This window comes from Sorex araneus, chromosome X, assembly GCF_027595985.1.
Source record: "Sorex araneus isolate mSorAra2 chromosome X, mSorAra2.pri, whole genome shotgun sequence".
Lineage (NCBI taxonomy): Eukaryota > Metazoa > Chordata > Mammalia > Eulipotyphla > Soricidae > Sorex > Sorex araneus.
The window spans coordinates 43,095,229-43,118,907 of NC_073313.1; the positions used below are offsets into that span (position 1 = coordinate 43,095,229).

General features: G+C 40.7%; 1 protein-coding gene across 13 annotated transcripts in view; it reads right to left on the minus strand.

The window, feature by feature from the left end:
* The window catches only part of CASK (calcium/calmodulin dependent serine protein kinase), a 454,745-nt gene that overhangs the window by 27,238 nt on the left and 403,828 nt on the right, over positions 1–23,679 (minus strand). For 6 of the 13 annotated variants that reach the window (XM_055123462.1, XM_055123465.1, XM_055123464.1 and 3 more), the window contains 6 exons: positions 20,299–20,384; positions 19,251–19,319; positions 16,513–16,581; positions 15,076–15,111; positions 13,340–13,536; positions 2,367–2,482 (listed from right to left, as the gene is read on the minus strand). In XM_055123462.1, the coding sequence (XP_054979437.1) occupies positions 2,367–2,482; positions 13,340–13,536; positions 15,076–15,111; positions 16,513–16,581; positions 19,251–19,319; positions 20,299–20,384 (573 nt within the window). The remainder of the gene's footprint in view (positions 1–2,366; positions 2,483–13,339; positions 13,537–15,075; positions 15,112–16,512; positions 16,582–19,250; positions 19,320–20,298; positions 20,385–23,679) is intronic. The other 7 variants (XM_055123470.1, XM_055123469.1, XM_055123471.1 and 4 more) reach the window with 3 other exon arrangements.

Here is a 23,679-nt window from a genome sequence, read left to right on the forward strand (position 1 = left end):
AGAGCTCAAGCCTGTGACAATGGTGCAGTGAAAGAATATTTGGTTTCATCAAATAATGCCCACTTGTCTGGCCCAACGAGAAAGCTAGGAGCCACTGAATGATAGCATTAGAAAAGATCTTTGATAGACGAATTCAATTGATTCATGTTGAAGCTTTCAGGAGCCAAGTGATTGGCCCAAGTGACATGGTTACTCCGGTGTACACCATAAGCTTAAAGGTGAACTTGCAGAACCACTAAACACTACCTACGAAGTATTAGAAAAAACCAGGAACAAGATAGGGGATGCCTGATGTGGTCAACAACAACAAAAAGGGCCCCAGACAACAATGAAAGACACTGATTTTCAGATTGGAGTCTGATTCTCTGGAAAACTTCTTAAACTTTGTTTGCTTTTTGGGCCACATCTGGAGCTAGTCAAGGCTTACTCCTGGCTCTGTACTCAGGAATTACTCCTAGCTATGTTCAGTGGACTTGCTGTTTTATGGCTCTCCTCACTGGCAAGCTTCTTGGGTGAATGATTCACCTGACCTTTTTTGTCAGTATTTTTTTTGTCCCCCACCCCCCTCAAATGACTTCTCATTTTCCTTAAAGATGAATTAAAGAATATTAATAGATTGAATATTCATTTATATCCACAAGCCCTCCATTAGTGTCAATGAGGCAATGTATAGCCTTAACCAGTCACTTATTTGCTTTAAGTTTAAATTGACTTTAATATAAGCTTTATGTATCATTTAAAATATAACAAAAACAAAATCTTTAAGTTTTTCTACCTATTGATCTAATGTCAGCATGTTTTGTAAACCTTTTAGAAACATGGAAATACAGGTGTTTATGGAGACTTGCAGCTGCTGATATTTTGTATAAAACAATATTCTTCTGATACTAAATTCTTTAAATAATGTTACTTGAGTATTTATAATGAATAGCTGACAAATTATGTTTAATCTACCTTAAATACTTCTTCCTGTTATAAAACAAAAAAAGCCATTTACCAGTGTTCTGTCATGGTACATAATCTAAAATGCTACGTTCTATTGGAAATAAAAATATGGTACATTTTTATTAAAAATCACTAACCTTAAGGGAAAGACTTGTTCAACTGATCCATGTAAAAGTAAATCTGATGATAAAGTTCAGTGCCTAAATAATTTTTCTGAATGAATGTTAACAATATATGTTATATTGAAGAAAAATGCACCTCATGTGTGTCAGAAGCAGTATGTAGTCAACTTGGGTATGCATGATTACATTCAGTTCATTTTTCCCTGCATGCTTGAATTTGAAAATTACTTCTGAAACCTTGGAAAATAACCCCAATGTTGGGTTTCAATTGCTCAGAAAAAGTTCCTTATGAAAGGATCAGTACAAAAGTTATCGAAAATAAGTAAATCCTACACTGAATAATCACCATGTATTCTCTTTCTCTTTCTCTCTTTTTTTCCATGCTGGGGACCCAAACCTAAGTCCTCATACAAGCAAGGCAATTTCTGTGCCACTGAGAATATCCCTAGACCACTCTGCATTATTTTAACTTATGTCCTATAAGTCTTTTGAAAGTTCTACTGCAATGACAGATTATGATTTTTTTGGGGGGGTCACACCCGGCGATATACAGGGGTTACTCCTGGCTCATGCACTCAGGAATTACTCCTGGCGGTGCTCGGGGGACCATATGGGATGCTGGGAATTGAACCCGGGTCGGCCGCATGCAAGGCAAACGCTCTACCCGCTGTGCTATCACTCCAGCCTCTGGATCACAATATTTTGATGCTCAATTCAGTTTTCAGCCAAACAAGGACTATTTTGCCTTTAAGTTGAATGCAAGCTTCCATGAAGACAAACTTGTCACTAAAGAAAGGCAAAGATGATGTGATTTGTTTCTTTTAGGAGGCAGGACATACAGGGAGAGAAGATTAATCCCAGAAATTGACCAAACCAAGTTAGTATCCAATGTTACCTGCTTCCCCTGAACCCAAGCCCCTGCTAGCACTATAGCTCTTTGTCAGAGTGTAGCTTTACTCTTAGAAATGTAACACAGGCATGTCCAGAGACTCAGCAAAATCTAAAGTTCGCACTTGTCAAGAGAGGATGTCATGAATGGACGTCAGAACTCAATGGGTCCTTTGAGTTTCAGAGAATACTAGTTTCCAAAAGCATTTTCTTGCCATAAAGTCTATTCTGTAAAATATCTGGCCAGTAACCAATATCACAACCACTGAGGGGGGAGGGGCCCTAAAGTTTTTACCAGCTGATGAAGATCTCACATGGAGGAATTCTGGGAGAGAGACTCGATTTCAATAGAAATCTATTTTGGTCTTTAAGATGTTTAACTGCCAAATCAACAGTCGTGCTTTTCCCTACCTGCATTGTGCTTTGCCAAATATTTATCTTTGTACTGCTTCTTTTTCTTGCCAAACCAAGTACAGCTGGCCTGCTGTTCCTGTTTGGTCTTCTCCATGGCGATGCAAGCTACTCGCCTAGCACACAAAGAAAGAAAATAAAAACAAATATATGGGTCATGTTGAAAAAATGAAGAGCCTTAGTTTGGAGTGTCTGGTAGATGAATTTGCCCGAACACAGTCCCTCACAATCTTCAAATCCTTCAGCTCCAAGTCATTGTTTGGGTTTTATGACAATTTCCTAGACATGTTTAAAAACCAGGGACTCACAATAAAATGACATTGTGTTCTCTGAACGTACACTAACTGAGAATACAGATAAGAATCCTAAACACACAGTCACGCCACACAAAGGAAGGAGTAAGGAATCTCCAACTGTGAGGGGCCAGGTTTGAGTTCTAGTGCCAGTACTCAATCACATTCAGTGTTATTAGCTGATCTTCTAGGTAATTTTCTTGCATTAACTCCTTAAATATTTCTGGCAACATGTGAAATTGTGATACCACCTTACAGAGGAGAGGAATGAAAGGATTGTAAACTTATGCAATTTGCCCTAAACCACCACACAGCTAATAAGTTCTCCCACTTGTTATTAGGCAAATCTGGCACCAGAGCCTCTGCTCTATGCCAGTCCATTCGATTGGCAAGTTCCCTGACCTCTTGAAGCTTCTTGGGTGGCTGTTACAAAGGAGCAGAACAAAAAACAGAAAACACGTCTCGAGTACAATGCCAGGCACACAGTAGATGCTTAATGATACTGCTACTACATGGTGAGTCCAGTTTAAGAGGGAAAAAATACATTATAATTAAACCTGCAGTTAGAATTCTAGCCAGAAAATATTTCGTTGGACTTGACTGTGGTGTGTAGAACAGGCAATGTCCACATACACTTGCTGTTAGAGAGATGGAGTCTTTCTTAGGCAGAGTACAGGCAAATATTGGCCTTTAAAGGTATTACCAAAGGTTTTGCATACTACTACATGATTTTTCTTGTGGCTAACCACAGACCTGTGGGTGAACTGAATATAAGGAGAATCCAAAAATCACTATCAGAATGCCCTTCAGTGCTAATGAACATGGCAAGTTATTTTTCTATGAAGTTGTACTGATTTATATTCCCAAGTAGTGCATGAAAGTGACTGTTGTTTAATGTCCTTGTTGAAACTTCATATTAACAATCTTTAATTTTAGCCATCATGGAACCAGAGAGATAGTATAGGGATTAAAGCATTTACCTTGTCCGTGGCTGACCCCTGTTTGATCCCTGGCACTATGGAGGATCCCCCAAGCACATCTACTAGGCGTGAACCCTGAGCACAGAACCAGGAGTAGCCCCTGAGCAAGAGTGGATATGGCCCCCACTCTCTCCCTAACATAATATTAATAAAATTTTTAGTTATGATGGGTATATGTGGTTGAATCCACACTGAGTTTGCATCTCACTGATTATTAATGAGATGAGCACCACTCCATATGGATATTAGCTATTGGATTTCCTCTTAAAAATTTCTGTTCAAGTTTTGACTACTTCCCTAGCCAGCTGTCTCTCTCACTGTTCTGCAAAAATTCTTGATATGGTCTATGTTATTACACCTTTGTCATCTACAACGGTGGCACATACCTTCTTCTACTTGTGGCTTGCCTGTTTGCTCCATTTATGGCTTCTTTTGATGAACGTAACTTTCTTAGTCTTAATTCAGTTAATTTAGCAGTCTTTTCTTTTCTGGCAAGTGTTTTGTATTTTTTTTCTTTCTGATGCTGAGGAGTGAGCCTGGGGTCTCCTACATGTGAAGCATGTGCTCTTTTATACTGGGTGATATCCCTGGTCTATTCCTGATATTTTGTCAAAGAACTCTTTCCTTGTCTGTGAAGGTATTCCTCAATATTACCTTCTGAAGGGCTGGAGCACAGTGGGGAGGGCGTTTGTTTGCTTTGCATGTGGCCAACCCGGGTTTGATTCCTCCGCCCTTCTCGGAGAGCCTGGCAAGCTACTGAGAGTATCTCGCCCGCATGGCAAGCTACCCGGGGTATTCGATATGCCAAAAACAGCAACAAGTCCCACAATGGAGACGTTATTGGTGCCCGCTCTAGCCAATCGATGAGCAACGGGATGACAGTGATACAGATCGTGATACCTTCTTAAAGATTATAAACTTTTTTTTTCTTTTTGGGTCACACCCAGCAATGCACAGGGGTTACTCCTGGCGGTGCTCAGGGGACCATATGGGATGCTGGGAATCAAACCTGGGTTGGCCGCATGCAAGTCAAACGCCCTACCCACTGTGCTATCGCTCCAGCCTCAAGATTACAAACTGTTTATCTTCCACATTTTGGTACTTAATATACTCTTTGGAACCAGAATCCATAATTGCTGGAGCCCAGAGAGCGAATGCTGTCCTGGAGTGCTCCTACAAGAATTTCCCCTTCAGGAAGCCCTTTACATCTATGTTTATGTTTAAACAACACCCTCAGGTATGTAAAAGTCTAATCTGTTCTCCTGATGCTTACTGGTTCTGAATAGTAAATACTGTAAGCCGAGGACAGTCAGGGCTCTCAGACCAAGAGACTGTTAGTTCCCTTATCCCATGCTTTTTCTCTCCTGTCTTTTTTCTTAATCCCAGTGGCACCCCTCCTTCAGGCCTGCTCACCCACAGCAGGTCCCTGGCAATATATTGGAACTGGGTTTTGCATGTGATATGAAGCTAGGGGTTCAGTTTCTTTCTTGTTTTGTTTTCCTAATGGATTCCTAACTGTCCTAGCCTAACTTAAGGAAAAGTCTGTCCATTTCTCACCAGTGACCTTTTATTATTCATGGGAGTGTTTGGGGGTTTTCTCTTCAACTGATCTGAACAGCTCTAAACCCATTCCTTATTAAGGAAGTTACAATAGCTTTATAATAAGTCTTGGCATCCTGCAGAATAAAGTCATCCTCCGTGTTCTTCCAGAAAATATTTCTGACCCTGTACATTTCCATGAACATTTTAAAATTAGCTTGTTTCTCTCGAAACCTGTCGGGATTCTGGTTTTGACTGCACTGAAGCACTGAATCGACTTAGGAAGAACAGACAGGTTTATACTTTAAAATCCATGCATCGTGTCTGTCCCTCCATTTTTGGTAGATATTCTTGATGGTTCAATAAATTTTATGATCTATCACATAAACACATTGAACAGTTTTGTTATATTGGTTCTTAGATTGCTGTTTTTCTTATAAAAAGTTTGGAAAATAGAATTATATCTTTTAAATGCTGAATATTTTCAAACATACAGAAGAATAGGGGCTGGAGTGATAGCGCAGTGGGTAGGGTGTTTGCCTTGCACGCGGCCGACCTGGGTTCGATTCCTCCGCCCCTCTCGGAGAGCCTGGCAAGCTACCGAAAGTATCTTGCCTGCATGGCAGAGCCTGGCAAGCTACCCGTGGCATATTCGATATGCAAAAACAGTAACAACGAGTCTCACAATGGAGATGTTACTGGTGCCCGCTTGTGTAATTCAATGAGCAACGGGATGACAGTGACAGAAGTATAGGGAATAATGAGTCTCAAGTACTACAAACCAGCTTCAACACTAATGAACTCATTGCTTAGTTTTGTTTTATAATCCACCCACTCTTATCATCTTACAATTATGTTTGTATCATTTCCTCCAAAAAACATACTTAAATTCTCTTAAAGTCTCTAGGTTTCCTCTCTTTCACCTTTCTGCCTTGCAATTTATTTGTTGCTGAGACTGTCCCATAGTTTCCAAGTCTGGATTTAGTTGATTTCATTCCTCTAGTGTCTTTTCTACACTTCCTCTGTCTCTTGCATTTCCTAAAAATAGGTAATTAGTTTTAGATGTCTGACCAGAGTTCTGTTTCTTTCCCCAAGAATATATTAAGGTGTTATAGGTGGTAGTATGTTTGATATTTAAATTTTAAAATTAATATTTTATTAAAGCTTCCTGTTTGGGACTGGAGGGACATTTGCCTTGCATGCAGCTGACCTGGGTTTGATCCCTGGCATCCCATATGATCCTCTCAGCACCACCAGGAGTAATTCCTGAGTGCGGAGCCAGGAGCAACGTCTGAGCATCACTGGGTATGGCCCCAAATAGCAAAAAAATAAATAAATAATAAAAAGACCTTCCTGTTTGTTGCTGATAAATATAACTGATTTTTGTATATTTATGCTAGCAACTCACGAAACTCACATTAATTATAAACATCTATTAATAGATTCCTCTGAATTTCTGCATATAGAACCATATTATTACCCACTAAGATATTTTCCAATAGTGTTTGCTATAGGCTCATTGTAACCTCTATTAGGTTAAGGACACCGTTTTTGAAAGTCGTAATTGTAAGTGGATGCTGAATTTTAACAAATACTCCTCTGCATCTATTGATATGATTATATGGATTTTTCTCTTTAGTCTGTTAATATGGTGAATTACATTGATTGGTTTTCAAATGCTGAACTGGCTGTGTATCTGAGTACAACCCCACAGAATATATTAGTAACATATCTGGATATATTACTCTTTATCTATTCTGTTGGATTCAATCTCATATTAGAGCAGGGTTTGGGGTAAGCCACAGTTAGCTGTGCTCAGGGTAGACTCCTGGATCTGTGCTCCGGGATCACTCCTGGTGGTATACAGGGGACCAACCACATGCAGTGCCAGGGATAGTACCAGGATCTGCTACACAGGCAAATGCCTTACATTCTGTACTATCTCGTTGGCTCAGTTTGCCAATGTTTTACGGAGGACTTATTCATTAGATTACTTCCCAAAGTTTCAGAAATAATTTTCAAAGCTCACAAGGGATAATGATCTCTAGCTAATATTTCTTAAATTTCCTTCACTGAATTTTAGTATCAGGGTATGCTGGCATCATGGTTTTCAATGATGGTGGCAAATGTTCTTTCACATTCTTTTATTTTTTGGGGGGCTTTTTGGGTCACACCCAGTGATGCACAGGGGTTACTCCTGGCTCTGCACTCAGGAATTAACTCCTGGCGGTGCTCAGGGGACCATATGGGATGCTGGGAATCGAACCTGGGTCGGCCACGTGCAAGGCAAACGCTCTACCCGTTGTGCTATTGCTCCAGCCCATTTTTCACATTCTTGAAGAGACTAGCTTCCATGTCCCTTCTCTTCTCTTGTTCATTGAGGGTTTTCTAGATTTTTCTTTAGGAAAAAGACACCTTATTGGAAAATATTGTAAGTTCCCAGCAACAGCATCAAAGTCAACTCCATAAGCTGCTTTTGTAGCATACAGAGGAGGCTGATGAAGTCTTTGCTCTGGGAATTTTTTCATCCTGAGACAGTGAAGCATAGCTTGTCAGTCTTAATTGCAGCTTCTGTGAGGCATGGGATCTTTGAAGACAAATAGAAGTGAGGCATTTTCCACAGATTGGAAAAAAAAGCAAAATAAAATCCTGATCATGTGAAGCTTATGTTACACTGTATAGAGTATCTTATAATAAATGTGGTTAAGCTTAAAACAAAATGTTCCCAGCAAAAATTTGTGGTGTGGCCACTTGTGGGATAACGTCAGAGGAATGAAATAGATTTTTACCAGCCTCTTAGGAAAAGAATAGGATTTCTTTGAGCTCAGGTACAGAGAAACTCTGTTAGGGTTTGGGTCTGTCTGGAGGGAAATTTCAAAACCGTGCCTAACATTTTATTGCTGCCTTGGATGAGGCAAAGGAAGGAATGAAATGTTCAGGAACTCAAAACAGATCAAAGGACTAGATTGATGTGCCTTGTCAAGTACGATGAAATTTACCCAGAATAAACAAAGTGAGGCATTTGGGTCCAAAACAATTGGTTTCTTGTCTACAGGATATGAAAAAATGTGACTAGGAAGCAAAACATTTGAACAAAGCTTCCAGGTCTGGCTGCCAGTATTGTTTCAAGTCTTTTAACTGTTTCAAATCATGTTGGGACTGCCTGCTCACTGCCATTCTAGAGGCCAATTCTGTTTCCTGTCCCGCTCTGTTCCCGCTCCTCAGCTGGGAATGCTTCCTAAACCCTCAAGTCATGTTCAACAGCCCGTGGGCCTCTTTCCACTGGGATTATTATCCCAGTTAGAATCCCTTCCTCTACAGTTTTTGCAACCTTTTTTAAAAAGAAAGTTCTAAAAAATGTATTGAGTTTGGTTTGGGGGCCACACCTGGCAGTACTCATGGCTTACTCCCAGCTTTGCAGCCAGGGAGAGCTCGTGGTAGGCTCTGGGGGACCATATGGTGTGCCCGGGAATGAACCTGGGTTGGCCGCATAGCAGGCAAAGCACACTACCTGCTGCACTATAGCTCTGGCCCCGTTTTTGCAACTTTCATGCGTTTTCATTCTTTTAGGTGATAAAGTGAACATATTTCAAATATATTAAAATATTCAACGTCATCAATTTTGACACATGTACACAACTCACATGGTATACAACCCCTGTACACAAGCTACCACAAGGAAAAGAACCAATTTTCATCACCCCACCTTCCTCCTGAGAAGTATCCTGGGGCTGGAGTGATAGCACAGTGGGTAGGGCGTTTGCCTTGCACGCGGCCGACCTGGGTTCGATTCCCAGCATCCCATATGGTCCTCTGAGCACCACCAGGGGTAATTCCTGAGTGCAGAGCCAGGAGTAACCCCTGAGCATTGCCAGGTGTGACCCATAAAGCAAAAAAAAAAAACAAAAAAAAAAAGAGAAGTATCCTTTCCTCACGCTTGAGCCCACCATTGGCACTATAGGTTCATTCTGCATCTCCAGGAATTTGACAGAAATGGACTCATTTGGTATGTCCCCTTTTTAAAAATTTTGCCCTGATTTCTTTCCCACAGCATGGTTTTGAAGTTCCTCTCTACTAAAGTATTGCCTGTTTATCCTCTTTATTGCGCCAAAGCTTCCCAATGTGTGGATGTCATGATTTGTTTATTCACTCACCTGTTGATGAAAACCTTAAAAAATTTTTTTTAGTCACTCTCCTAAGTGTGGGGCTGAGTCTTTCACTGTGTCCCTGCGTTTCTTTCTCTGTTGTTCTTGGATGTTCCTTTTGGTCCCTTTTCAAATCTGCTGTGCCACTAATGCCTTGCTGTTTCCTGAAGATGTTTTACAAGCTTATTAGTTTTTAAAAATCAGGTAAGCATAGGTGTCTTAGAACTGGTGTCCCTTGTGGCCAGAGAGATAGTAAAGCACATAGGGTGATGCTTCACATGGCCTACCCTAGTCTGACTGCCAGAACTACGGGTGGTCCCCTGAGCTCTTTCGGGAGTGGTCCCCGAGTGGAGAGCCAGAGGAAACCCTGAGCGTCCCCAGGTGTGGCCCCCAAAGCAAACAACAGAAACGAAACAAACAAACAAACAAAAAAACCCCTCCAAGTCTCCTAGCTGCAGTGGGAGACGTGGCTTTGCTTTGATTTCTGCTGTCTGTCACTTGGGCTCGGCGTCTCAATCACGTCTTGTTTGTGTTTGTGGGTGCCTCGACATTCTGCCTCGCTGGCTACGGCTCTGGCAATAGCGTCTGTGAGGGGTTAGAAGGCGTTCTAGGAGGACGCCTAGGGGAAGAATGCTCTCTTTCAGAGACACCCTTTTAGCTTATCCAAATTCCTGGAGTGATCGGTACACGGTGGAGTGCGTGGCTGGAGCGTCCCTGGCTCTCCCCAGCCGATCTGTAAATCCACGCAACGTGGTCCGGCGGCCAGGGCTGTTTTCAGGGCACTCGGCCCTCCCTCGACCGTGGTCTTTTGTTCGGCCTAGTAACAGCGCTGCTCTCTACAGTCCCCTGGTGTTGAAGGGGCGTAAGAGCAGGCGCTCAGCTTGCTTTGAAAAGTGGGCCGGGATAATCTTTTGCGGCCGTTACAGTGTGGGGGAAGGTCTCCAAAGAGATTTCCCTGCCTGCCTGCCTGCCGGTGCCTCTGGTTTTAACCTTGGTCCCCTGCACAGAAGTGCTTAGTAACAGAAAGGTCCTTGTGACTAAATGGGCTATTAGGCACCCGAACCTTTCCTTTATCACTTGGAGGGCTCGTTCTCAGACAAAAACGATCACTGAGTTACCCACTACTTAATCGATGTTCTTCTTGTTGTTTTGTCTTGGGACCATACCTGGTGATACTCAGGGCTTACTCGCTCCCCTTTACCTAGTTAATGTGTGTGTGCATTGTTGTTGTTGTTGTTTGGGGGACACACCTGGCAGTGCTCAGGTTAACTCCTGGCTCTGTGCACAAGGACCACTCCTGGGGGGGCTCTGGAGACTACATGAGGACCCAGGGGTCGAACCCGGGTCTGCTATGTGCAAAGCCCTGCTCATTGTACTATCTCTTCAGCCTAATCAATGTTTTTAAGGCAATTAAAAAAGTATTTTCTATAGCATCTTTTATTCATATATTATTATTGGAATTTTTTGTTTGTTTAGGGGCCACACCTGGCAGTGCTCATGGCTTACTCCTGGCTCCATGCTCAGCGGTACTCAGGGGACCACACAAGTGCTGGTGATCAAACCTGGTTTAGGCACAATCAAAGGCAAGTGCTTTACCCGCTTTACTCTCTCTGGCTCCCATAAAGCCCTTTTTACTTTATTTTTTTTTCAGCAGGGGGAGTGATCCAAACAACTGAGTCTTCTATGACAGGAAATAGAAAGCAAATCTGCTTTCCCTGCTGCTATTTCTCAGGACGGGTTTCTAGGTGTCAGTGAAGCACTATATTTAGAGATAGATGGTCTCTCTGACTAAGGCAAAGTGGCTAGAATCTATATAATTATTTCCAACTAGTGCTCAGATGAGTGATACTCAAGAACACGTTCTGTAAACCTTAAATATCAGTAACAGAATGACATCATTAGCATCAAAGTGACTTAGAAATCGCTCTTCCTGCTTATGTTTAAAACTATTTCACGATGAGCAGAATGAAAGACGGGGCCGGATGCAAAGCCAACTTCCTCTTCCACTTCCACTTCCGCCTGTAAAATGATGGTGTTGGAGGGTTTTTTTTTTAAATCAGCTTTAACGTGCTTTTGTTTTTCAGTTCTAACGTTCCTAATTGAAGAGTATCTGAGGGAAAATATAGGTTAGCTGAAGAAGGCAATCAAGTAGGAGATTCGCTGAGAGGCTCCATTAATTCATGAGAAAAATGGTGAAAAAATGTAAGTGTCTCTGGACTTGATGACTTTGTGATCTCTGAGCTAGGTTCAAATATTTTGGTACAGAGCCTAGTGGCCATTAAATTTTTGCCACATAAAACAAAATTCGGAAGGTTTCTGCTATATTGTCAAAGGACAAACTGTCAAAATTTGGCGGGGGGGGGGAGTTCAACTTTAACACTAAGAGCATATAGAGATTTTTGCCCAAATATGTAGCCAGTGCGACTCCTCTTTCCTCAGTTAAATGTATCTATAATCTGGGCTGGGGATGAAGCCAGTGTTTGCCTTGCATGTGTGAAGACCTGGGCTTGATCCTGGGCTCCAGACATACATAAACAAAGTGTCAGGAAACAGACGACCTGCTTTCACTTAAATTTTCTAATGCAAAATGCATTTTATTATCTTTTCTTTTTGATTTTGGGGCCACACCCAGCTGTGCTCAGAGCTTATTCCTATCTCTGCACTCAGGGATCACTCCTGGTGGAACTTGAGGACCGTATGTAGTGCTGGGGGTTGAATCCGGGTTAGCTGCATGCAAGGCAAGAGCCTTACCTGCTGTACTATACTATTCCTTCAGCCCCACAAACACTGCACTTCACTGTAGCACTGTCATCCCATTGTTCATCGATTTGTAGGCACCAGTAACGTGTCCATGGTGAGACTTGTTACTGTTTTTGGCATATTGAATATGCCACAGGGAGCTTGCCAGGCTCTGCCATGTGGACGGGATACTCTCGGTAGCTTGCCGGGCCCACGAACATATTTTATTTATTCAAAAACTTTCCTATTTTATTAAAGAGCCAGGATTTTACAAAGTTTACATCGGAGAATTTTAGACATATAATGTTCTAGCACTAATTTCACCACCAGCGTCAAGGCTTCTGATTGCTTTTTTCTCCTAATACTGAAACACATCTTCAAATATCCTTCATGACACCATAATACACCATTGGAGTCTTGCTGCTGGTGGAATGGAACAGCAGCAGTGAGAACGGTCTGAGAAGCAGAGAGAGAGAGAGAGAGAGAGAGAGAGAGAGATGGGGGGGAGGGGGAAGGGCAGTGGGCAGGTGTGGAAAATGGTCATTCTAAAAGGGCTGAAATAGCACAGGGTAGTGGAGAGTTCTACAAAGCCAATCCTACTGGAAGTGGGTGATATCACCCTCTGGGGAGGGTGCTGGGCTGATAGGGGGTAGCTGGGAGGGGGATGCTTTTGGTGTTTGCTTAAAAAAGGTTGATTTCCAGGGCAGTGCTGAATGACTCCCCACCCCCACCCCAGCAGGGGGCAGTGGGCCAAATAAGTGAGGGAACCTCTGCATTGAGAGACTACTATGAGACCTGAGGTTACTTGCTCTACCTCTCTCTGGGTTTTCCTTTCCTTAGAGGTGGAAGGAGGACCTGACTATGATCAGCTCACTGGATGCTGAGGATTGAGAATTCCTGGAGGACTAATTTGAGTTTTGGCTGAATAGCAGAGGCAGAAATGAAGCTCAAATATTTGACACTATGAAGCAACAATAGAAAGTTGAAAGTGCGTGGGCAGGGCTCCATTTTTATTATAAGACAGAACAATACAAACATACCAGTCCAGGGCCAAGGTACTAGCTTAGAGGGCTAGTGTACCTGTTTGCATGTGGGAGTTCTGGCTCATTCCCCAGTATAGCATGGTCCCCCAAGCATCACTGTAAATGACACCCCTCCCCCTGCCAGCCTTGAGCTGGGAGTAGACCCCAAACACCAGTGGTCGGATAAGGTCCCCCAAGCAAAAACCAAACACCTTCCAAGACAAACAAACAAGCAAACCAAGAAACAAATCATACCATTCCTGAAGTTCAGGAGAAGGAATGAGGCCCGCAGTTCCATTTTTGGAGTTTTCCAGTTTCCCCTGCCACCAATTGTGATCATCCTTACTAATGATCTGGATAATGTCACCAACTCTGAAGCGAATTCCAGCTTCTTTGCAGGGGATGAGATCATCCTTGGCTGGATCATATTCAAATTGTGCTCTTACATAGATCTATAAAACAGGAGTTTGTAAGAAAGGATGCCAATGTGTGAGAGAAAACAGTGCTACTAACCACACACTAAGACTACTAATACAAACAGGACATAAGGTTCAGGCGAAAGCAAAAATGACGCATGGCAATACAATACACACAATCGCTACTGTTGGAAACAATGTGCTTCCTTTGATGTGGAGAGATTCAAATCGCTGCTGTTTTATTTGGAGGCTACCATTGAAGTACCTCATATAGACTTCATTCCTGCTTTCATTATAGCAGAATAGGCCAATAATTATGAAGAAGTATGCTTATGGATAATCTGTAATGCTGAGCTGACTGCCTTTAAGCCACAAATTCAAGCATTTGAGGTAGGTTTTGCCCTGATAGCCCACAGGATACAAAACTAGCAAGAAGAATTCTGCTGATCAACTTCAATGTGACTCAAACGCATTTTGTAAAGCTTGTGAACTTAAAGTAATTTTTCAAAAAGGGTTAAGGTTCTATAATTTATTCTTTGGAAAGAAGAAAATGGAATTAGAATTCCAGCTTTGCCAATACAGCACTTGAAATCAGCATGATTTCAAGATGGGCAGAGTTAAAGGCTCTGAGTTTTATGAACTGAAAATGTAATTAAGGAAACACTATAAAAGGAAGGATTAGCATATAAAGGGTTATCTAGAGCAACATTTTATGAATTACTGGATTTCTGGATGCTTTAAAATAAGGTCTTGATAGCCAATGTTGAATCAATTATACAGTCTTAAGACTAAACTGGGGGTGAATTTCATTAGGTGCTAATTTATGCAAAGCTTAACTCCAGACATGATTACTTTAAATACCACATTTCCAGAAAAATGCCATAAAAGTCTATCTCTTGAAATTAAATTTGAATACTAATGTTTAAGTCACTGTAAAACCAACCTGAGAGCTTGAACTAGTGAATGTTTTTGTTTTAAGTAAATCCAGCCTATAAAATTAACAAGCCTCTGCATTTGCATTTAAAATTCATAGTTTTAAAGTACTGGCAAGCTAATATCAAGCAGCACTTAGGTTTTTTCATGTGTTTGAATTAGCAGACGCATATGATAATATAAAGCCAAGATATTTATGCTCATATTTTTCATTGAAAGTGGCGTTTAGAGATATGCATACCAACGCAAATGAAGAAAAATCTTCAAATTTCAAAGAACGATTGCCTAAACATGGGCATTAGCAAGTATGTTTTAGTTATTCTATGAATTTTGTAGCCTTTAAAAATTTTTTCCACCTCAGAGAGAGGGATCCCCAAAGATCCCCAAAGGCTGAATTCATAGTGATCGACACAAAAGTATCAGGTTGAAATTACAATAACCATTACAGCTACAGAGATGTAAGGAAAGGCTCTTTATAAAGAGAATTAGTCATGTGTAATGTGTTAAAATGAAATGGTACAAGCTCTTAATGCTCAAATGTTATGGTCTAAAACGCAGACATTATGGGATGGAAAGGGTTAATAAAGGATTGGCTATTAGCAGCTCAGTTTAGAGAAGTGTCTAGAGAGGATAGCTATTCACCTGTCGTCCTTTTGGTTGGGTAGTTGATGGCAAGTCCTGTAGAATAAAGCCAACCCAGGAGAAAAATTTTCATTTACTTGTCAAGAGTACAAAGTAATTTGTGTGTTCTGTTACAATCTGTCTTTTTTTTTAAAAAAAAATGAGCTATATTTAAGTAGTAAAGAAATCATATACATTATTTCATTTCTCAGTAAGGTTGAGTTATCAAAAAAGTCAAACCCAGGCCATTTAGCAGCAAGCTGAAGAAAGCAGTTAAGTTTAAGCAGAGAGAAAATGTGTTCTTAAGAAATAACTCAGCATCTTCAACACAAAAGCCACTGCAAGTGAAATAACCTATGGGAAAAATCGCCAAACTATGAAAAGCTGTTGCCCTTTTCAACATAGCCACTGCCACCATTTGGCTTTAGAAAATTATAGTGGCTACAAGGACTTTCACCATTGTCAAAAATATGGAATGTTAACTGCTATAAATGAATTCCTTTGGTAGCCTATTTTGCAGTTAGAAATAAAAGTTGAAGGACATGTTCTTCCATAAGTTCTCTTACTGATAGCTTTCCATTTGAGATCATCGCTAAGTTATTAAGATTTTCCTGATTTTTAAAAAGTGAATCTGTTTTTAAAGCGCAAATTAAGAGGAAAAAAGCGATACTGCTGCATCATTTGAACTCTCAATCATTTTCACAGCAATATCAGCAACTTAGAGATTTTATTAACCCCAAATGTTTTACATTTGTTCAGGTAAATTTCAAATATCTTTTTATATTCCAAAATGGATAATTCTGAAACATGTGTGAAACAAGCTCAAGTGTAAAGTACTTTGTGTTAAAGATGTGATAACAGCGTGGCTTAAGTGCAGTTTGAAGCCAGTTCCTTTTGCTTTTCAAAATCAGGCAAGGCTTGTAATTCACAAAAATATGTGCACGTACCACAATAACAGAGGGCACACCAATTCATAAACTTAGATAGCGGAAACTAAAACACGTTGCTGATATCACTCAGAATAGACAACTACAAAGCCCAAGAGTACCCCAGTGCCTCCTTGACAAAATCCTTACATTTCTTTGTCTTTTTTAAATTAAAAAAAATACTTAGAAATGTCAATAACTTCTCCTTTAGATTCTTTGCATAGGTTTGCGCAAAGTCATAAATCCTAATGGAAAGGAGGGGGCAGAGAAACAGAAATAATTTTAGGATGACCAAAGCAGTCGCGAATGAAATTTCTTCACATTGAATTCAGGAAAGGGATTTTTTTTTTCATCAGAAGAAAAAGTTGGAGGAGAAAAATAAGATTTCCCAGGAGTAAACTGCATTGTAGCTGTAGTAGCCTTGTATATCGGCAGAAGACAATATTCCACTGAACACACGAAACTAGGACACTCATGGCAGGTGGCACCAACAAAATTGTCACACTTGGCTGTGTGGAGCTAGAGTTCTTACCGAAACAGAATTGTTAGTGCTGCTATGACCATTAGCTGGGGACTGTCTGGAAGTGGAGGGGGAATCTCTCTGAAATAAGACACAAGGTTCATTAACACAGAACACCGGCACAGAAACAGAAATATTCACATCAACATTTACAACTACAGTCTGACAACCATTTCCTTTGAGGTTTTCACTAGAAAGGTGCTACACTTTCTGACTTACTTGCATGACTTCACAGAAATAGGAAAAAAGTTGCAGTTAGAAGAGTCCCATATTGCAGGTGCTGACTGGCAATTTAGTAAGTAATCAATTTTCCCCCCTGTCACCCACATTCTCCAACCTTTGCTTTCTTTACGTTAAGGTTCAGAAAACTGCCTAGATCTTAAAGTCCTAGCTATCAAGTACCATACAACAACAGATGGGACTAGAAAATGACGGTGTTGAAGATCCCAACTGCCTTATTTTAAGGAAAACTTAGGCTTAAAAGTATTTATCATTTTTTAAGGTATCTTCATATCCCAAATTCCTGAAGGCCTCAATTTGAAGTGAAACAAACCTTTAATAAAATGACTTCTCATTTTGCAACCACCTTAACACTCTTCCAGTATAAATATCGCTAAAAAGGCTAAGAAAGAGAGAAATGGACCAGAGAAGAAACCTTCGTTGTTCAACTCATTTTATCAGGTTGATTAACGCAGTCATCTTAAGCCCATGATAAATATTACGCTCTGGCAAAGAATCCGGGAGTCCTAGTTCCTCGCCCTAGTTCTGAGCTCCTTGATTACAACCTCTACCGACTCAGCAGTCTCCAACTCCTTTCCTGGCTCCAGTACCTAATTGCACAAAGCAAATTTAATGATAAGAACAAGAAGAGGTCAGAAGGAAGTATTGACACATTTTTGGCTTAGTAGAGTTCTTTGAAATGGGCATGTCCATTCAAAAGATAGCTGTCTGTTTCTTTCCCCCACCCGATATTTAAGGAAAATGTGTGCAACTGCTTTGTCTTTAAAATAATGGGGTCCCTTAGAGAGGCAATCTAGGTCAGTGGGCAGTAGGATGAGAGTAGTAGGCGGAGACCCGCTCTTTTCCTGAGGATCTTAGTGTTGCTGTGAAGGTGGTCAGAGAACTTTTTCTGACCTATGTTGCTCTTGCTGCCAGCACACAGCAGGTTCAAGCAGGCTGGGTGGTAAGGGCCAGAAATGGTAACGTACAATGTATGCATGTGTCATATTCACCATCCAAAGGTCTAAAATGTAAGAGGGGAGCTTCTTTAACTCATGTCTATAAGATTTCTATGTTTAATACTGGTCCTACTCCCAAAACGAACCCATTCAAGAGAGAAGTTCTGTCCTATGCATGACTAGTAGTACTTTCTGTGAGTTAACCAAAAGGCAAAAAAACTACACACAAAAACAATGGCAATTCACTAAGTTGCTTTGGCAAATGAGAAATGCTATGAGAGAGAGAGAGCGAGAGAGAGAGAGAGAGAGAGCTGTGGTTTTAGATGACTGATAATGCTCTCTATAAAATATACACGTGACATGCCCTCTTTTCTAGCAAGATTAGTGCTCTAGGTAACACATTTTAAAACTTGGAATCCTGAAGCAGAAGCAATTCTGCATTTCCTTTTGAACTAGATTACTCACTGAAGTTCCAGAAAAAGCCACCAAGAGGAGCTCAAGACCTGATCAACCAGAAACCTCAAGTGCCATGGCTACTAAAAACGTACTTGACAAAACTCAAAGTCCTTACTTATGTGTCTATCTTCAATAGACTTCAACCCCCCACCCAAAAACTCCTGATCTTCCTGCTTGTCAGATGGACAGCATTATTAGATAATGAATGAAGCATTATCATGTCTCCATCAAATTCTTCCAAGTACAAATTAAGCCTTCTACATGAGATCTAGGGAGTCTTAAATGAACTGCAGGAAATGTGTACTTCATTGTGGCGTACACATACTTGGAAAATACACAGGCAAGAAAAAAAGCTTCCAAAAATAACAACCAAGCTAACTGTGCAATGGCCGAGGGACGGTACCATTTTTGCCAGTTTGCAGCTCCAACTATGAAAGAGGAATTTTCGAATCTCATATTAATAACTGAAATAAAAACAAGTCCTGGAAGCTACACCTACTGTAAGGAGGAGACTTGGGGGTTGTAATACTCTACACAATGTATTCACTTATGAATCGCATAGTGACTCAAATGTAAACAATTTTAAAGGCTACATCACTCTGCTTAAGTTATCAATTCCTCATGGACTTCACATCTATCATAGAGACCAATCACAGTGTTTGGAATGACGCTACTTCAATAGAAGGAGATTGCTTCTCCTATTCTTGGAAAGAAGAACTATCTATGTGATTTCTTAACCAAGGGAAGTATGTGTACTTCCCGGAAATACTACTGCAACGATGATCTTAATCCCCTCCCCCATGCCCCCTCAAGGCTCCATGTGTTATTTATTAAGCCTTCTGTCATAATTGGTAGCTTCTCTATTTTTTTTATTCTGATCCCTGCCTGCAGGAAGTTAAAGTGCTGAGGAGAGACCCATAGCAGCAGGGCTGAGTGGTAGGGAGATGGTTCCTACCACTCTGTTCCGTTATCTTTGTTGTAAAATTGGTGTGCAGTGATCAACAGCACAGGCAGAAACAATTTCCCAGAAAGCCAAAACATTCAGCCATCAGCAGACAGTTAGTTAAGAATCCAGAGGTGGGAGCAGTGGGGAGCGGGGTTCCTTTGAGCCATTACCTCACAGGATGAAGATTGAGTGCGGTAGCTTGGCACTATCTTGAAGGTGATACTTCCTCGCATTTCCCGCTGAAGAGGGAGGGGAAAAAAGGAGAGCTCTCTTACAAACAAATGTTGCAAACAAAGCATATAAGAAACGACTGGAAATGGCGGGGAGGGGGTGTGCCTAGAGAATGCGAGTCAGCTGAGCGTGCAGCTGACCAGGACACCTGGTCTCAGGGCAGGGACTGTACACAAGTACCTGTTCAAGTTCCCAGGAAAGTCCTGCAAAGTCAAGGCTGCTGGCCTTGTTCCTAGCAAAGGTCTAACAGATCTTGAATGTTTCCCCTTTAATAGCCATGAATGCAAATATGTCTAAGCGACATGCCTTTCCCAAGTCAATAGAAATGGAACTGGACAACAAAAAAAGCGATTACCTACGAAGGACATTTGGTGTGTGATAGGATGGTGCAAAGCTCTATAAAATGTGCTTCTCACTCAGCAACTTTGGCTGTAATCTTTACTGCAGTGGCTCTATGCTAGCTCGCTAGGACAATGATCACAGGCAAGACCTGCCAGTCTGTCCTTTAGGGATGGGGAGAGGGGGAGAAAGAAATCCAAAGTCTAATTTAAAGCCAAGACTCTGGATACATGTGGTCAAAAGTGTCTGGTGTGCTGCAACTCCTCTTGGTGCTGTGTAGAAAAATTCAATGCAGCTGGTTATGACTCAGTTACAGGAAAGAGGTCTTTGACATTGCTGATATCAGCAGAGTTGAGGTCAGTGAGAAACCAGTTCACAACCATCATCGACTGGATGGATTTTCTTTTGGCATCTGCTTTCATAGAGCGCAGATAAAGAATGGAAGCCCCTACCACTAAAGATGGGCAAAATCTTTCTAAACTCTTTGGCATGGAAACATTTCCTGTCAGTGGTTGATGAGTATTGTGTAAGTTCAGAAGCACCAAAAATGTGGTACTCTGACTACAAAAGAATAACCCTTATTTGTACATTAATAATCCACCCAGCAAACTGAACATCAATCTGAGAAAAAGAAACTTATTTACTCACAAGCATTTTTTGCAGTTGTTCCACGGTTTGGTTAGCCACACTGATACCATTGATTTCTCGAATTTCATCACCGACATGAAGAGTACCTAAGAAATGGCACATACTTATGAACATGAAATGGTATCTACTTGTATAAAGGCAGGAATGTAATATTTTAAAAAATTTTATTGAATCACCGTGAGACAGTTACAAGCTTTCATGTTTGGGTTTCAATCACACAATGATCAAACACCCATCCCTCCACCAGTGCACATTCCCCACCACCGATATCCCTCGTATAACCCCCTTTCCCACCCTCCCCCTGCCTCCATGGCAGACAATATTCCCCATACTCTCTCTCTACTTTTGGGCATTATGGCTTGCAACACAGACACTGAGAGGTCATCATGTTTGGTCCGTTATCTACTTTCAGCATGCATCTCCCATCCCAACTGGTTCCTTCAGCCATCATTTTCTTAGTGGTCCCTTCTCTATTCCATCTGCCTTCTCTCTTCCGCTCATGAAATAGGCTTCCAGCTATGGGGCAATCCTCCTGGCCTTTGTATCTACTGTCCTTGAGTGTCAGCCTCATGTGATGTTATTCTATACTCCACAAATGAGTGCAGTCCTTCTATGTCTGTCCCTCTCTTTCTGACTCATTTTTCTTAGCATGATACTCTCCATGTCTATGCATTTATAAGCAAATTTCATGACTTCATCTCTCCTAACAGCTGCATAGTATTCCACTGTGTAGCTGTACCAAAGTTTCTTCAACCAGTCATCTGTTTTAGGGCTCTCAGGTTGTTTCCAGATTTTGGCTATTGTGAACAGTGAGGAATGTAATTTTAAAAAATTAAGCTAATTATGGCAAACCAAATATCAAAAACAGGTACAAATAGTGAGTTGGACTTAACTCACCTTAAGTAGATACACATATGTGTAGAAGGCTGAGTTTTAAAGGATGGCCATGGAAATCTGTATTATTCTGAGAAAGGCATTTGTTCAGTGGTTTAAAAGTACAATTTCTAGATATAGCTTGTCTAGTTCAAATGGTAGCTGCATCTCTTACTGGCTTTCAGATCTTGGGTAAGGAACCGAAACTCTCCATGTTTCAGTTTTTATATTTGTAAAATGAAGATTAAAAATAGTACTTATAAGATTGTTCTGGGGATGAAATTAATCTAACACATGTACATGGTGTAGAAATTTTCCTGGCACATACTAAGTAACAATAAGTGTTTGTCGTTATTACTATTCTTACTGGCTATCAAATACTATACAAAGGCTTTCAAATTTCAAAGAACTGTGAGATGATAATATCTCTACCATGAGACTTACATTAAACAGAATGTAATATTTTCAAGTTACAGTGGGTTCTGTATACATCCACTGGAAAAGGGGAATGAGAACCAATACCTAAATAGGGTGAATTGCTCAAAACTTATGAAACCACACATCAACAACGATTCTAGCTGAGTTATGAGTACATAACCTATTGTTACACTCTACTCTCCACTCATTACACTAGCCTCTTATGCTCGAAAAGTAATAAAAAAATAAAATCAGAATTTGTGGACTTTTGCTCCCAATATGGGTTATTACACCCTCTTAGACTTTCTCACAACTGTATCCTGCTCAGGGCTTTTGAAGTGTTACTCACGAAAGGGTTGGAAACCCCCAAGAACACTTCCCACTTCCATCCCACCCCTCTGAATAAACAAAAAAACCCCTGTGAGTTAGACCCAAAGTGGTATGGAAATATAAGAGTGGAATCACTATTGGAAAGGATGAATGTGACAGTAGCAATGTCTGCTAAATGGATTCTGAGCTTTGGACTAACAGCAAGATTGAGAAGTTGAACCCAGGAATTTATTGGGAGCCAAGACATATATCAATGGCATTCCTTGATTAGTAGACAAAGGAAAAAGCCTTTCTGGAGGAAATAATCCTCAATTTAGGCCCAGAGGACTTCCAATATTAGAACAAGCAAGGAGCTCACAGTGAAAGATAAACAAACACACAATAAGGCAAACTACTAAGCAAATGATTGGAAACAGAAAAGATTCAGGCCTTTGAGGAAGACACTAGAAAGTTCAGGTAGAATAAAGATATTAGAAAAGATAAAGGATTCACTTGCAAAGATGATCATATTCTATCAGGTATGAGCAGACAGATGTGAAAATGAAGATATGAACAAATGACTTGCATTTTTATTTATGCCAATGAATAACTGAGTTGAACAGGAGTTCAGATATGGTTGAAGAGAGGTTTAGGAGCTGGAAAATGAAACTACATAAATTTTCTAGAATGCAGGCCAAAGAAATAAGGAGAATTGGGGCTGGAGCGATATCACAGAGGGTAGGGCGTTTGTCTTGCACGTGGCCGACCCGGGTTCAATTCCCAGCATCCCATATGGTCCCCTGAGCACTGCCAGGAGTAATTCCTGAGTGCAAAGCCAGGATAACCCCTATGCAATGCCAGGTGTGACCCAATAGGCACAAAAAAAGAAATAAGGAGATAAAGGGAAAAGGCAAATTACACAAAACAAGGAATGCAAAATAATATTAAGACACGTGAAGCGAATATTGAACAAACATCCAACTGAAGTTCAGAGGAGAGAACAGAAAGAATGAAGAGGTAATTACTGATGATATAATGTCCCCCAAATTTCTGAACTTCTTAAAAATACAGATTCAGGAAGAATGATACAACCCAAACAGGGTAAGAAAAAAAATCTTCTTGGGAGACATAGTGAAAGTACAGAAGATTAGTGCCGGAGTGATAGTATGGCTGGCAGGACACCTCCCTTTGACATGACTGATCCATGTTTGATCCCCAGCATCCCAGATGGTCCCCTAAGCACTGCTAGGAGTAATTCCTGAGTGCAGAGCTAGGAGTAATCCCTGAGATTACTGATATGGCCCCAAACCCCCCAAAAAACATTAAAGAAGTTTTTAAAGCAAGAAAAATTGCAGAGAAACTTCTTCAATATCAAACAATGGATGACAGTGAAGGGTAGTCATCAATATTAAATTGTTCTGTCAAACAAAAATGATTTTCAATATTGAGCTTAACTAAATCTTTATGCATAGACATACCCAGAGAGTTTTATCACCAAAGAAACATTTCAGGATGTTCTTTAAGAAGAAAAATGCTTCTCAAAGAATGACCTGAGATGCAAGAAGGAATGTGAACAAATAAAATTTTAAACAGTTTATGTAAACTGACCATGCATTCTAATAGTAATTTCAAATGTATGCATTTCAGAGGACAGATTAAGATACTGGGCAAGAATTAAATTAGTGCAGGCGTCATAATATCTTTGCATTCTTTGAAAGTGGGATTAAGATAATATTATTATTATTTTGTTTGGGGGTTATACCTGTTGGTATTCAGGGCTTA